Genomic DNA, 16,576 nt, shown 5'->3' with positions numbered 1-16,576 from the left:
CCCTGCCGCATGAGGGCTGTCACCCTGCCCTAGCCCCACCAGGCAGGGCAGCTGGTGGGGAAAGCACCCCGACTTGTTCTCACATGACCGACCGGCCCACTGAAACTGGACTCTGGCTTTCTGGGTCCTTACAGAGCCTTCCTGTCCCCCACTCCAGAGCCAGCCAGCTCAGCCGCTTGCAGTGGCTGAGAGGAGCCACAGGGTGGCGCTCCTCCATCGCCCCTGCATCTCAGCCTCTCAGTCACTGGGTTTCAGTGATACTTCCCTCCCCTTGGGGGCTCTGGCCAGCACCCAGAGGGCACGAGCTGACCTATTGCACCGGATCTTAGCCAGACGTAAACCAGTTCAGCTGTTGCTCTCCTGCAGCTCAGAGGCCCTGTAGTGGGCTGGTGGGACCATAAAGAATCCCCTGCAGGGAGCCAGGGTGGGGTGGGGGACACGACTGTCATACAACTAAGCAGTGTGACTGGTCGGAGCAGGGGACTGGGAGCCAGGACTCCAGGGGACAGCTCAGATCCCACTCAGAGGGAAGGTGTGGGCCGCTTCTCACTTCATCTCACGCCAGTTGGCCCAGCCCTGGTTTTCAGTGTGTTTATTTTTTGCTCTGCAAACCTGTCCCCTCCCTCGCTGCAGGCCTTCCCTCAGCCCCAGATCCTCCCACGCACACCCCGGCACCGGCAGGGGGGTATGAAACCATCTGCCACACGTGATCAGATCCTATCTCTGCACCAACACAGCTCTGCATGCCAGCTAGAAGCACGCCAGGCAGCTGTGGGGGAGCTGGCGGCCGGTAGCTCCCAGAGCAGGGCACTGATAACGCGCCTAGCAAGGCGCAGCAGCAAAGGAACTGCACACCAACCCCGGGAGAAAGTCAGTCACTCTGCGTGCCTTGCCTGTCACTCCAGGCTCGGCCGTGCAGTGGCTCTGCAAACATCTCCAGAGGGCGAAGCTGCCCCTGGGCCCATCAGCCTTGACAATGGCATCCCCAGTCAGATCAGAGCCCCAGTGTGCTGGGTGCTGTACGAACAACACACAATAAGAGTCTCTGCCCCTTTCAGTGTAAGGTACAGCTAAACGCCCTGTCTCCCAAACCCCAGCCTGGCTCATGGACCACTCGGCTCTCAGCTCGCTGTTCATCCTGGCTTGGCCGTTCACCAGGACGATCTGGGTGCTTTCCAGCCAGGCAGCGTCTCCTGCCACGGATCTTTAATTAAGCGTTTAAGGAGGCTCTTGCTGGTAATAAAAGCAATTGCTCCCAGGCGCTTGCACCAGCCCAGCTCTGCAAACCTGCCCGGGCTGCATGTGCAGGCAAGGAAGCAGAAGAAAGCAGATCTTTGCAAGGGCCCCTGCCCTTCTCCAACCCTCCACTCTTCCTCCGTCTGGCCTGGGACGTCAGTTTCACAAGAGTATAAATGTTTGGCTCCATTAACCAGTAAGATGGGATGGAAGGGGAATGAACTCCTCAGCGATCCGTCCACCCCTAGACATTCCCATTATCTATCTGTTTATGTGGATGCTGCCACCACAGTCCCTAAGTGCCCTGTAAATATTTCAGTGGAGAAATAACAGCAAGCGATGGTCCAATTTCTAGGCTTCTAACCTCTATCTTTCTGCCTTCCCAGCCTGCAGGAGAAAGAGCGTGATTAGCTAACGGTTTTTGTTTGCTTGCATTGTGCTTGGCGGTGGGAGTGTCAGAAATGAGTTTGGCATCCCTTCCACAGAGGTGAGGGCTGTGGCCATTCTCGTCTCTTGTGGCAGTGAGTTCCACAGTCTAGGGCCGGTTCCTGGGCCCCACATGCTGATTTCAGCTCCTTTTAACAGAACGTTGGTCCTGTTTGTAAACCACACCTGGCGTGACGTCTGGCTGAGGCAGGCTCAGTCCCGCCCCGACAGGGCAGGACTTAATCTGGTGAAGCTGCTTGTGAGGATCCCAGATCTCAGCCCGGGGGTGTGCCCCGGTCACACACCAGGGGCCTGATCCAAAGCCCAGAAGAGTCAGTGGAAAGACTCTGGGATGGGCCCAGAGTGAGTTTAGCCCCCAGGTGCTTTGTTAACTTCCCTTCTTCACCTCCTCCCCCAGCCCCCGGTTTGATTCCCGGCTGGATGAAACACAGCACAGCCCATGTCATTTACTGTCCAGGCAGACAGCAGGTGGGAAGGGAAACAGCTAGGAAGGGACTTGCCCAAGGTCACGCAAAACCGGGACCCCCAGCCCTGGTGTCCTGCTCCATAGGTTGGGGTTCTGTGCACTGGCCCGTGGTCCCTCTCATACCCACATCCTTATCATGCCTGAGGCGTATTGACCAGGCGCCCAAGGGAGCTTATGGAATCCCCATTGCAGCCTCATTGCTGTGGGGTGAATCAGCTCTTTTCTTTGTTGCCACAGCCAGTGTTTGGCCGGCTCCGGTTCCCCCTGGCAAGCTCGCTTTGGATCCCAGCTGTCGGGGATGCGTCTCCTTTGCCAGCACCTGCTGCTGCGATCGGAAATCCCAGTGGAAACTTTGGCGTTACAAAGTAGATTCACTGACCAATGGCCATCAAACAGGAGCCTGTGACAGCTTAGCCACCCCAGGGCTGGAGTCTGGGGGAATGGCTTGTCCATGTCCATTATAAGGAGCATGCAGAGATTTTCTCAGCCTGCCCTACGCTACGAGCTGTGCTATCTTCCTGGGGACACTTCACACATGAATTTTAGGTTGAGCTGTTTTAATAACAATGATCCCTAGCTCTGACCTAGCCCTGCTCACTGGTAGATCTCCAGCTACCTCACAAAGGAGGGCAGTCTCGTTGTCCCCATTTTACAGATGGGGAAACTGAGGCATGGTGTGGGGCCAAGTCTTGCCCAAGCTCACCGCGCAGGCCGAGGAACTGAAGCCAGGTCTTCCAGGTCAGTAGGCCGCACCGTTGATTTTGCAAAAGCACAGCCCTGCCCCTGCCTCGCGCACTGAGGTTTGCCCACACGTTTCCCACTGGGGGCACTCAGAACGAGGCACAAAGCACAAGGTGGGAAAAATCAGGCCCAGGAAATCATTTGGCAAACCAGCTCGTCAGCGGTGCCTTTGTAAAGCTTTGTAAGCTGCCGGCTCCAAACCGCTCTCTCCCGTGTGGATTGGTGTTTTGCTATTGCAGGAGCTGATTTTGCTGTTTGGTCACATGCCAGCCAGCCACTGGATGCCCCCAAGCCAGAGGAGCCAGTTCCATGCAGCTGGCTCTGCTCTCCAGCAAAACTGCTCTCCAGCTAAATGACCTGAAAGTATTTGAACCATGTGGCTGTTCTTGAAGGAAGGCCCCGCAGTGAGGGATCAACAAACCCCCCTCCTGAGGCGGGGTTTGGGGGGAGAGAGCTCCAACCCAATGCCTGATTCTGCAGCTGCTCTGCTTGTTGCTTTCGAGATCGGAGAGATAAGGCAGATGACTTACTTCGGCATTAATGCTCAGTGGCAGGCACTGGCGGCAGGGAAAGTAACAGGGGAACCCGTTGCAACCAAGGGGAATTCTCTTATACCTCCGACTGGAAGATGTATTTGTGGATTCTTAGATTTCCAGGCCAGAAAGGACCATTGTGATCATCCAGAGCGACCCCTCGTATAGCTTAGGCCACAGAGCTGCAGCAGCCATTCCTACAGCTGGGCTCATAAGCCAAAGTCCTATTTTTATTTTTATTATTTATGGCAGAGTCTAGGAGCCTCGGTCACGGATCAGGACCCCACTGCACTCGGTGCTGTACAAACACAGAACAAAAAGATAACCCGGTGCCAACATCCCTGCTGGTTTTGCTTTTCCATTTTTATTTTGCAAGAGTACTTGCAAACGCTTTAGACCAATAGAGATGTCTCCCAAAAACAAGGAGCACAGAATTCACCACTGACCATCTACCCAAAAATGACAGCGACCCAGCCAGTGGACTAATTGCCCAGGGACTCCAGGGCTTGCCGTGAGCACTGACAGCCCTGCCCCTCCCCGTGCCTCAGTTTCCCCATCTGTACAATGGGGAGAATGATACTTTCTCCTCCTTCGTACAGCAGCTTGAGATCTCCAAATAAATGCTACATCAGTGCTTAGGATTAGTACTGAACAGTGCAATCAAGTGTGAAAGTCTACCCCAAGGGAGACCCCCAAGCTCTGCTGCTAGAAAGAAACTAGAGCACAGTTCCCATCAACCTGGCCACGGGAAAGGCTCCCTGTTAGCGAACTGGGCAGCCGGTCCGGCTGGTTTAATCTCACCTGCTGTAACACGCAGGGCACACGCTGCAAGCTGCTCCATGGGAGAGAATTCACTAATTAGGTCAATGCATTCCACTCTCGTGTAGCAAACACAGCAGTCGTCCCTGCAAGAATCAACCCAGCTTCCCCTAGGCACACTCAGCACATGTCTGCTCCTCTAAAGAGTCTCTCAGTCTGGGTTCTTGCTGCCTTCATTCAAACTAGCGTCTGTCCCTGGGATGCAACTGACTTTCCAAGGAACTGCCATGCCTAATGTGGCCCTGGTCCAGCAATCTGAACCTGCTCTGGGGGCAGGGATCTGCTCATCCTAATCCAGTTGTAGGATCGGGGCTTACGGTTTAATTTTAGGAATTGCTAAAAAGGCGTTTGGGGAAATTAGGACCAGGAAGAAAAGACTCAGGGATTCTCTCTCTCTTTTAACAACGTGGCCCCTTGAAGAACACGCTGGAAAGGCAGCGATTCCAACATGTCCCTAGATCAGCCCCTGGCTAAAGCAGCTTCAGTCTTCACCACTCAGGCCTGAGGACATTTCTAATTTACTTATGGGCCCGATGGTTTTTCAGAACATGCATGCACGACCCCCGCTGGAATCTAGGGGGAGCGCTGCTGACATAGAGGTGACAAAGGCGGCCTTCTGGCTCAGCCGGTGGTGGAAAGCCAGCCAGGTAGCTAAGAAAACACTGAGATCGCTTCTGCATGCATCAGCCAAAGCCACAGCCTACATCAGCACTGCTAATGTGTTATTATAGTGACGATTGCGCATTAATTACAAGCTCCCGGCACCATTTATCTCAGCACCTTACGAATGCGTTAGGCCAACAGAGATGCATGTATCAAAAGAAAGGAGCACAGAACTCACCATTCACCATCTACCCAGAAAGGAGGGAGACCCAGCCAGCAGGCTAATTGCTCAGGGATTCCAATTAACATATGATCTGAGCAAAGGTCTGCATTTGGCACCTGTCCTACTATATGCAACCCTTATACCTGAGAACATGGGCTGTGTTCCCACTCGTGCCACCATCTCATCTTGCCCCTCCCTGCACCCACCCAGACTCAAACGCCATGAAGGCAGAGGCCATCAAATGTCCATGAAACGTCTGTCGCCATGGGCAGAGAGAGCTCCTCTCTCAGAATCCAGCCTGACCTTCTCTGATACTCTGCTAGGCTGCAAACAGCCACGGTGAACCAAATGCAATAGCTGGGATCCCAGTTAGTCTGCAGTCACTGAACCTGACTCTCCTGTCCCTCTGGGGTAAATCAGGAATAACTCCATCCAAATCAATGGAGGGGCACCAGCGTAAAATTGACATGAGATGAGAACCAGGCCTGGAAATCCATGGGGCCAGGTTGGGCCACCCTCCCGCAGGTTGACTAGCTCCCCTGGAAATCCATGGGACGACATGCAGTGCCAGGTCCTGCATTCTGTGCACCAGTAGCACCCGGTGCTACAATATCTGCCCCTTTCCAACAGGGAATCCCTCACCATCTGCCGCTGGCTCTTTGCCTGGATCCCCCTTCCAAGCGATTGGAAATCTGCAATGTTACTATTCTGGGAGCATCACTGAGAAGCAGGAGGAGGTACTCAAGGTTTGGTGACCCTCACTAGCTTCACTACCCAGAGAAGGTGGACTGGAGAGAAGGCAAGAAGTCGTCAAACCAATATTCCAGAGAACACCAGATATTTGAGAGGTCACTAGATGTTCCAGCCTCCCAGCAGTGGGGACCAGCCACCCAGCAAGTGCTGGGACAGAAGTTGTCAGTAGGACGTGGGGCTATGAGTGGAGTGGGAAAGGATCAGACCCACCCTCACATCTGTCACCTCTCTGCTCCTCCTCCCTAAAAAGTCCCACTGCCAGAGCTGGTTTGCTGTCCTTGCCCCAGAGCCCAGTGCAAAGCGAGCGAATGTGGGAAGGGATCTGTATATGCCATGGCAGCCTGGTGTGGAGCAGTGTGCCAGCCAGGGTGTCCCTGAGCCCAGCAGGTGCTGGGAGCCCTTCACTGTTCACACACAGTTAGGACTCGGCCATGAGGTAAAGGCCGAGCAGCTTTAGTTATGTTGCAACAGTTTGGTTTTGCTTTTTAATCACTGTTCTCCTTTGCAATTATTTCTTAATTAACACACACAAAGCGATTAGCTGTAATACTGCATTATACAACTCCCCCTCCCTGTTTAACTTTCCAGTAATCAACTCAGAGCAGACACTCGCAAAAAAATCAATAAGAAAACAAAAAGGGAAAATTCATGATAGCAAATAAATCAGGGTTTGTTCTGTTTTTTTTTAATGTAATGCGAAAAAAATGCCTGGGGGGTTGTTTTATCAGTGAAAACCCAGACAAGTTTAAGATTTCTGTCTTCATTAATTTTGTGGGTGCCAATGTTCATGAGTTAAAGCACCTGGGATGTAAACATATCAAATTTAAACTTTACATTTTTATCACCTTAAAACTTTCAAATTGATTTACTTCAAAACTGGCCTGATATTTAGATCTTGAGAGAGCCACAGAAAAAGACAAGTTTGAGGTTTCTAACTGTGCTAGTGTGGGGCTAGGCAAGTTCAAAAGTTGGTCTCCACTTTGAAATCTAAGTCATGCAGGCAGATCCCTGCAGTCATGAAGACCCTCAAGATTCAGTCCTCACAGCAGTGTTCTCTCCCCCTGCATCTTATGGGCCAGCTCCTCAGCTGGTGTAGCTCAATGTAGGTGGACTTCAATGGAGCCACCCAATTTAAATCAGGTGAGGCTTCACCCTACATCTCCCAACACAATCTCTTATCACATCACTCCCACACACACATTTCCTTTATTCACCAACATCAATTCCCCATTTCCTCCAGCTCTCCCACAACTTCCTCTGCACCTGGCCCCTCTCTGATCCACACCACCGGGAACACATTCTCCTTTCCAGCCTCCCCTCCATTCACTCACATCCCTCACAGCAATGATATTAACAATAAACAAACCTAGTTCTGGCTTCCCCAGGGCATCCTGTCTCCCTGGAGACTCGTGGACATAAACTGCAAGATCTTTGGGGCTGGGGCTGTCTGGTTTGTGTCATGCACATTGTCAGTACCTAACAATTAATTATATTACTAGGAGCTGAAAACATAACAGGAACTGACCTGGGTTGCAGGCATTACAATACAATATGCTCATTACATGATCTCCCCCCCCCTTTCCCAGATCCACACACACACCCTCCTTTGTTTAGTCTCTGTCCTGGCTGTGCTGTGTCTGATTTAGATGATTCGCTTCTTGGGGCAGGGATACTGTCTTTTTATTTCCCTATAGAGAGCTGCATGCCCCGTGAATGACATGGTAGACCACGCCAGGATATCAAGAATGCCCTGTTCCACAAGGCAGCTGTGTGCAGCTGCTGGGATTGATACTTGCAATGCTTCCCAAACACTTTGCATCATGCCGTTGTCCCAGCCTGCCGTGGGACATGGTATTTTGCTGTTATTTCTCTAGGGGTATTTATGCGCAGCTCCACTGGGCGTGTCTGGCGGAGACGCTGCTAGGAACTACACTGGTGTTTTGTCCTCTCCTGTGCCATCTACCCATTAAAAAAAAATGTGTTGATCAAGAAGGGAAATGGTGCCTGATAGCTAGTAAAGGAGCACAGACCTCATAGCTGGCCCGTGGAGGCAGTTATCTGATCAGTCCACATATGTTTTTCACTGCTGGGCAGGAAGATAACTAGACAGTCTACACCACCTCTCAGCATCACAGAGAGATCTGCCCAGGACAACTCTGATTGCATCAGCAAACTCCAGCCTGGTTGGCACGGTCCCTGGGATTTTTGACAGCTGTCAGCATTAGCCCAACTCTGAACCCATGGAAGCCAAGGGTAAAACTCCCATTGACTTCAGTGAGGGCAGGGGTTAGGCCAACACAGAGTGCTTTGGAAAAGCCCATCCTTCATGCTGCAGCCCTTTATGCAGCAGACACAGTTGTTGCACTCCAGGTGATACACGGGGATTTGAGAGAAGCACTAGGCATAGCCCTCCATACTGAACAGATGTCTCACACCCCCTGCGTGTCCATCCCCTAATCTCAAGAGCACAGATGGTAGAAGTGACAGAGTGTAGGTGGAGAACGGGCAGCAGTCGCAGCATGGTCACTGGGCGATCAAGGTGCTAAAGGAGCACTCAAAGAAGACAAGGTCATTGTGGAGAAGCAAAATGAATTATTTGCATCAGGCTTCAGTGCAAAGGATGTGAGGGAGATTTCCACACCTGAGCCATTCTTTGTAGGTGACAAAATTGAGGAACTGTCCCAGACTGAGGTGTCCATAGAGGAGATTTGGGGACAAACAGATAAATTAAACTGTAATAAGTCACCAGGACCAGATGGTATTCCCCGAAGTGTTCTGAAGGAACTCAAATATGAAATTGCACAACTATTAACTGTGGTATGTAACCTATGGCTTAAATCAGCCTCTGGACCAGATGAGAGGCAAATATCTAATGTGATGCTGATTTTTTTTAAGGCTCTCGATGAGATCCTGGCAATTACAGGCCAGTAAACATAACTTCAGTACCAGGCAAATTGGTTGAAATTACAATTGACACCATATGTTGGGGAATAGTCAACACAGCTTTTGTTAAGGGAAACCATGCCTCACCAATCTATTAGAAATCTTTGAGGGTGTCAACCAACATGTGGACAAAGGCAATCCAGGGGATATAGTGTACTTAGACTGGCAGAAAGCCTTCGACGAGGTCCCTCACCAAAGGCTCTTAAGCAAAGTAACCCGTCCTGGGATAAGAGGGAAAGTCCTATCACGGATCAGTAACTGGTTAAAAGATAGGAGACAAAGGGTAGGAATAAATAGTTATTATTCACTAGCCGTATTCCCCACAGATCTGTACTGGGACCAGTGCTGTTCAACATATTCATAGAATGCCCCACAGCAGGACTGGGCAGGATCAATGCCTCTTCCAAAGCTCTGCTCCCAGGCCCGAGTGCTCAGCACAGGCTGGTAGCTCGCAGGCTCTGTTGGGAGGCCGCCTTTCCCGCTCGCTTTGGAAAGTACCTGACACATGGCAGGTTCCTTCATTCTGGGGATGGGCTGGGGGAGTCTGGGGTAGAAACAGGAGCCTTCCGGCCACGTGCTACACTCTGCGTTGTTGTAATGGGACAGTGAGCACCTTTCTCTGCAGGCTTCTCTGCTGCCCCTCTCAACTCCCCACCAGCCCTTCTGGCATTGCTGGGCGGGAAGGTGGGTGTATTGATGCAAGAGGCCGAGTAGCGCCAGGTGTGTCAGCAGCAGGGACCCCAGTCATGCAGAGGAGACTTAAATGGACCCAGCTGACTTTTATACATAACAGTCCATCGAAGCTCAGTTTGCTGTTCGCAAAGCACTTGGAGATCCTTGGGCAGGGGGCTCAAGAGAAACCCCCAGTTCTGTTCCCATGTCCCAGCTGGAATTCAATGAGCCCCAGCCAGGACCAAGCCCAGCATCCCCATCCATAAATCCTCCTGATACTCCTCATGGCCCATCCAATTAAACCTTGGGGGCTCGTGTGGAACCCTCCCATAGTGCAGAGGGCCTGAACAGACCAACCCTTAGGAGGCAGGAGCTACCCAGCTGACTAGAGTAGTCAATCCTGGCTTCTTGCTGTCTCTTTTCAGCCTTGTGGGACGGCAGGAATCTCTGGCTGGGTCTGAGTCACAGCAAATAGCGTCGGGGGCTAGTGAATGCCCAAGCCTGGCTTTCTCCTTTAATCTCCACTTTGCATTTGGGGCATCTCCATTTCACTAATGCAAATGCTAACCTCTTGCTGTTTCCATTTCTGGCTCTAGCAGATAGACTCACACGGCTCCTTGTGGCATTTTAATTTGTCTCCTGACTTAGCCAAACTCCCTTAGGGGTCAGCTCTCCGTCACCAGCCATCCGCCACTACAGGGAGGCACCCAGGGGCGAATGCTCTCCTTAGCTAGCCCTGCGCAGCTAGTCTGTCACTCACACCTTGGGAGAGCCAGTCACTTAGTGGCTGGCTTTGTGTGTGTGAGAGTGATATCGCCCTCAAGTGGCCACACCCACAGAGGATAAATGACCTAATCATGCCACTTCAGAGGAGAGCTCCTTCAGCTCAGACAGTAGCAGCCTGTATTTTGCAACTGAACGATCTGCGCTCTACCTGTTTCTTTCGGAGCCCCCTGCAACAAGCTATAAAAGCTCCATGGGCCCCTTGTGCCACAACAACTGGTTTTCTGCCTATAAAAGCGAGGGCCGGCATTCGGAGGCAGCAAGCAGGCAATTGCCTGGGTCCCGCGAACCTACATTGCTCAGGCTTTGGCCCCAGGCGGTGGGGCTTTCTGTCCTGGGCCCCAGTGAGTCTAACACTGGCCCTGCTTGGTGGCCCCCCAAAACCTGCTCGCAGCTCCCCAGGGGTCCCAGACCCCTGGCTGAGAACCACGGCTCTAGACCCAGCTCTGTGTGTGTGTGCACCTGATATATTGAGTCATTGTGTCTGCCTAGAACACCGCTTTGTAACAATGCCTTTGTCCTGTGTGAACTGTAAGTAGCTTTGACATGTCTCTCGCTCTCCCTAAGGAAGGATTTTGCTTTATGGGTCTCTATGTTTTAACATTTACTTCACTCACACAGTATTGTAACCTCAACAGCACAACACTTCACACTAGCCCTTCCTCAGCAAACTCCACCCTCCTCAAATGAGCCAGGCTGGCCTGGCCTGCCCTCCCTCCTGTGACCTGCAGTCCAGGCCACACCCCTGTTGCGATGAACACCTGCAGCAAGTCCAGATTCAGGCAGCTGTTAACTCTTTGCTGCCCCTGCCTTACAACTGGTCTCCAGCGTTTTCCACAGCATGCCCAGACCCGCCAAGTCTCCTGGCCACAAAGAGCCACTCCCTGGTTCAGCTCAGTCACCAGCCTTGTTATTCCAGGGATCTGCCTGCCCTGGCCCCGGGGGACCTGGGGACAGTGCTGACGAAATCTGGAGGAGATTTTCTATCCCCCTGAAACAAAGCCAGGAGAAACCCTTGCCAAACAAGAGGGAGGGATTTGACAACCAGCCTTAAGATTAGAGATGCATTTGGCTCCAGATCCAGATTTCCCAGAAGTTCGGGTGTTCCGAGCCAGGGCTTTGCTTTGTCCCACTGAAGAGCTAGCAATCAAAGGATAAAGGATTTGGATCTGGATTTTCAGGGCTGTGGGAGCACATTGCACTATGGCAATTTTCTGCTTCCTTGGGTCCATGGGAAGCTGAGCACAAGTTAGAGCCACCCCAAAGCCAATCTAACCTACCCCACAATACCAGCAGTGTAATGGTGGCTTAAAGCCCTCTTAATCCCCTGCCCTCTCGTCCTGCCCCATGGAGTAACTGAGAATCCAGGGGGAGATTTTTACAGTCACAAAGGGACTGTACTGCCCCTGTATTTAATTCCACGGCAAATCCAGGCCACGCTCTGACTGTGTCTCTGAGCCCTGCCGTCATTACAGGAAAGGGAAGCAGGGCCAGACACGCTCAGCTCCACGCCCCTGTGCCGAAAGCTTCCCCGTTCAGTGGGGCTGTAAAAGGGAGATGTGATCCCAGATGCCTGGGGACGTCAGCCTCCCGGGACAGAAAGTCAGTGACTCATTTCATAAAAAGACATTGTGTTACCCATGGCATCCAGGTGGCTATTCTGTTTTATGGGCTTTAGCCACCAGGTCAGGGTTCTGATCCGCAGCACAGACTCTGCAGCATAACAGGGCTGTTCTTTTCTGACTTTCAGCTGTCCAGGCTGCATATAGTTTCTGGGAAGGTGCGTTCCTTTCTTCCTTTCAGTTCTTAAGTGCAACTGGCTGCTCTGATGCTTTATGATTATTTATAGTGGTGTTGCTCCTAGGAACGCTAGTTGTGGGCCAGACCCCTATTGTGCTAGGTGCTGTACAAAGAGTACAAAAAGGCAGTCCCTGCCCCAATAGCCTCCAGCCTAAGTCTGAGACACCAGATGGACACAGACGGGTGGGAGCCCCAGGACACAATGAGACCGTATTAGTCAGCAAGATAGGCCATGATGAGTAGGCACTGTGCTGGCCCGCTGCGCAAGGGTGAGCAAAGACTGCGGCTGGCTGGTAGCTTAGCAGAACATCTCTCAGGGATAGGGTGACCACACGTCCCATTGTGGCCAGGACAGTCCCTTTTTCAAGCCCTGTCCCAGCCATCCCAACTTTTCTTTTTTTGGCAAAAGAGGGCATTTGTCCCGTTTTCTCCTGCCAAGGTGATCAGTTGGCAAGAGCAAAAGGGACAAATACCCACTTTTGACAAAAGTGGGGTGTGGTGTGGAGGAATGTGCGGGAGGGGCAAAGGGCCATGCTAGCCCTAAGCAGCGGGGGAGGCGCGGCTGGGGGTGGGGAAAAGATAGGTTTCAGCACCCAGCAACAGCCTGGCAGGGGGCAAGGGGGTGCTCAGGCGAGTGCCTGGAGGTGCCCCCTTTTCCCTTTGGGAATATGGTCACCCTACCACCCAGGGAGCACATTACACCTGCACTCCATCGACGGCACCGATCATTTCCCCGGGCAGTGTGAGGCGTTAGCTTGGATTTATAAAACCCTTTGGGTTTTTTTCTCCTACACACCTGAGCAACCCGGAGCCCAGGTTCTGATCTCAGTTACCCTGGTTTACATTGACTTACACGGTTTACACTAGGTATGGACCTTAACTCTTTATTCCCGGGTGTTTAGAGGTTTCAGCCTAGGCCCGCTTGGCCTTCTGAGACACTGACGATCAACGTTAACTCTGCCTTAATGGAGGGCAGAGAGTAGACAGACAGGTAGAGCCCAGTTCTGATCACTTATTGCTGACATCTATCAGCCCATCAGTAGTATTAATGCAAATGTCCCGTCACAGCACAATAAATCCCACGTTTTCCATTCCCCCTTAGCTGCGTCAGTACATACAGCCCTGAGTAGACACTGGGCTCGTGTCGAAACAAAAACAAGCTTGTCCCAGTTCAGACAAATCAAGCCATGTGTTGCCACTTTTGAATACACCCCTGCTTCTATCCGCAGACACATTTAATCTCACTGGGCAGATCTAGCTGACGGTGGGAAGTGAATATTTGCTGAGATCGTCATGCCCAGCACCTCGCACAGCCGTCGTTGGCCTGCAACATCAATCCATAGGAATTAAGCATGAGGAATAATTACGAGCTGGGTGGCATAAAAGCACTGATACAACCCTCTGATCTATCAACAACCCCATCAGTGTGTTTGTAACACACTTGCCCAAATGTGTTATCTTTGGCCGTACTCTGCTTTACCACTACTAGGGCACATGGGAAACAAGCCTGTTGTCCTGTAGTTCGCAACAGATATGGGCTTGTCTGCACCTCGGTGAAGTCGATACTGACCAGTCCTCTGTTAGCATGAACCAATCTCTCCCCTTGCAAACAGAGGGGACTGCAATGGAAGGAATGGACACCACATCTGGGCTGTGTTGCCTTCTCTGCTACTGACTGGCTGTGGGCAAGCCACTTATGTTCACCCTGCCTCAGTTTCCTGATCCATTAAATAGCTGGAAAAACACTCCTCTACTCCTAGGGGTGTTGTAAGGCTTAATTAATTAATTAACAGGTACAAAGCGCCCGGCGCGCCTCAGATGAAAGAAGCTGGTGAAGGGCAGGTTATTAGTTATTAGCATTGTGCAAGTGACGGGAAGATTCAAATGCAGGCAGGACGCCAAGCGGGTGATCTGAAGCCTGGATTTTGGAACCTATCGGTCCTCCCCACCAGGTTCGGCTTGCACGCTTGGGTCCCCGTTCTGCAGACACTTGGGCACACACCGAGCGTTGTGTGTGCGAGTGGTCCCATCGTGTGTGTAAAGTTGAGCAGGGGTCTGCGCAGGGGATTGTGGCCTTAGGGACTAGCTTGCAGAGCTGTGTGTTCTGGAACCACAGCTCCGATTGTTATAAACCAGGGCATTGGCTTTTGCAACAGACAGGCCAGAAATAAAAGTTCAGATGCTGCAGAATCAGGTCCTGCCAGAGGGGCTGGATAAATACCCCTACAGGCTGGTTCTAGGGGGATAGGAGGGGAGTTGTGACACCCCTGCTTTAAAGCCCACCTTTCAGAATAACCACTCTCTTCTCTGAATGTGTCCACAGCTATGGGGAGCACGTCCAGCATTTCAAGGTACTCCGAGAAAGGAATGGCAAATATTTCCTCTGGGAAGAAAAGTTCAACTCCCTGAATGAACTGGTGGATTTCTACAGAACCACGACCATCGCCAAAAAGCAACAGATCTTCCTGAGAGATGACGAGCAGAACCATGAGGTACAGGGCTGTTCGGCTGCCCACACAGGTCACTCCAAGAGGGTTGCGAAAGAAGGAGAGGGCAGCACCCAGCCCAGCATGCCCACTGCGCACCAGCAACATCGCAAGGCAAGGCCCCAGTGCAGCCACTTCACAATATGCGTGGTATATCCAGCACAGAGGACACAGCCACAGGCTGTTAGAATTCTTTGAGGGTGTCAACCAACATGTGGACAAGGGCAATCTAGGGGATAAAGTGCACTTGAACTGTCAGAAAACCTTTGACAAGGTCCCACACCAAAGGCTCTTATGCAGAGTAAGGAGTCATGGGATAAGAGGGAAGGTCCTCTCATGGATCAGTAACTGGTTAAAAGACAGGAAACCAAAGATAGGAATACATGGTCAGTTTTCACAGTAAACAGTGGGCTTCCCCCAAGGATCTAGTCTGGGACCAGTGCTGGTCAAGGTATTCATAAATGATCTGGAAAAGGGGGTAAACAGTGAGGTGGCAAAGTTTACCCACAATACAAAATTACTCAAGATAGTTTAGTCCAAAGCTGACAGTGAAGAGTTACAAAGGGATCTCACAAAACTGGGTGAGTGGGCAACAAAATGGCAGATGAAATTCAATATTGATAAATGCAAAAGTAATGCACATTGAAGAACATAATCCCAACTAGCCATACAAAAGGATGGGATCTAAGTTAGCTGTTACCACTCAAGAAAGTCACTGTGGATAATTCTCTGAAAACAGCTGCTCAATGTGCAGCGGCAGTCAAAAAAGCGAACAATATTAGGAACAATTAGGAAAGGGATAGAAAATAAAACAGACAATATCCTAATGCCAACATATAAATCCCTGGTACTCCCCCACCTTGAATGCTGTGTGCAGTTCTGGTCACCCCATCTCCAAAATAATATATTGGAATTGGGAAAAGTACAGAGAAGGGCAACAAAAGTGATTAGGGGTATGGAACAGTTTCCAATGAGAAGAGATTAGAAAGACTAGGACTCTTCATTTTAGAAAAGAGGCGACTAAGCGGGGATATGACAGAGGTCTATAAAATCATGGAGAAAGTGAATGAGGGAGCGTTATTTACCCCTTCACGTAACACAAGAACCAGGATTTACTCAATGAAATGAATAGGCAGCAGGTTGAAAACAAACAAAAGGAAGTATTTCTTCACATAACGCACAGCCAACCTGTAGAACCCGTTGCCACGGGGTGCTGTGAAGGCCAAACGTGTAACTGGGTTCAAAAAAGCATTAGGTATGTTCATGGAGGATAGATCCAGCTGTGGCTATCAGCGGTGCAAACCCAAGCTCTGAGTGTCCCTAAGCCTCTGACTGCCAGAAGCTGGGAATGGGCAACAGGTGATGGATCACTCGATAATTGCCCTGTTCTGTTCATTCCCTCTGAAGCATCTGCCACCAACCACCGGGCTAGATGGACCATTGGTCTGACCCAGTGTGGCCATTCTTATGTCTATATTCTAGTTACTCAGGCTGAACCCATTGCTGGGGGAGGGGTTCCTGCCTCTCTCTCCTCCCCCAGTTCTAGGTGAGACCTTTGCATGCTGCCAGGTTTGCAGAGCCCTGGGTGTTCTGCCAGTCTCTCTCCTCCCACCCAGCTGCAAAGCCTGGCTCTGGGCCCACAGCTTGCGTTGTGAAGCCAATCGCAGGAGCGGGGTGCAGCCCGAGACATGCAGAGCTCTCCTTAAATGTGCTGATGGCAGAGAAATAGAAAACAAAGCAAATGGGGGAGGAAGCCTGAAAAGGGGCTGGATTCGGTGTATCTGAACAACGCTAGCTGACAGCTAATGCCTAGCACACCACTCAGGGCTGGGGTGGGAACCGGCAATATACCCAGTCCACCACCGACCAGAATAGCGCTGGTCCTAGGTCCACTTTTATCGGGCACAGGCAGCTCTGCTTCCGGGGGCACGACTTGCTTTTGCCTCTGAAGGGGCAGATGCCCCGCGAGGGTTTCTAGGAGGCCACTCAGATAAAGAAGGCCCTGGGCTGGTAAGGAAATGCGATGGAAGTCGATGGATTGTAAGTGGGCAGCTAATGTTGCAGGGATCTA

At 51.4% G+C, this 16,576-nt stretch overlaps 1 protein-coding gene across 2 annotated transcripts in view; it reads left to right on the top strand.

The window, feature by feature from the left end:
• The window catches only part of GRAP (GRB2 related adaptor protein), a 34,542-nt gene that overhangs the window by 16,895 nt on the left and 1,071 nt on the right, over positions 1 to 16,576 (top strand). The window contains exon 4 of one of the 2 annotated variants that reach the window (XM_030578793.1): positions 14,343 to 14,619. In XM_030578793.1, the coding sequence (XP_030434653.1) occupies positions 14,343 to 14,619 (277 nt within the window). The remainder of the gene's footprint in view (positions 1 to 14,342; positions 14,620 to 16,576) is intronic. The other variant, XM_030578794.1, reaches the window with a different exon arrangement.

The sequence above is a fragment of the Gopherus evgoodei genome, chromosome 10 (assembly GCF_007399415.2).
Source record: "Gopherus evgoodei ecotype Sinaloan lineage chromosome 10, rGopEvg1_v1.p, whole genome shotgun sequence".
Taxonomy (NCBI): domain Eukaryota; kingdom Metazoa; phylum Chordata; order Testudines; family Testudinidae; genus Gopherus; species Gopherus evgoodei.
The sequence above is the reverse complement of the archived record's forward strand: the minus strand, read 5'-3'. Positions and strand labels throughout refer to the sequence as shown.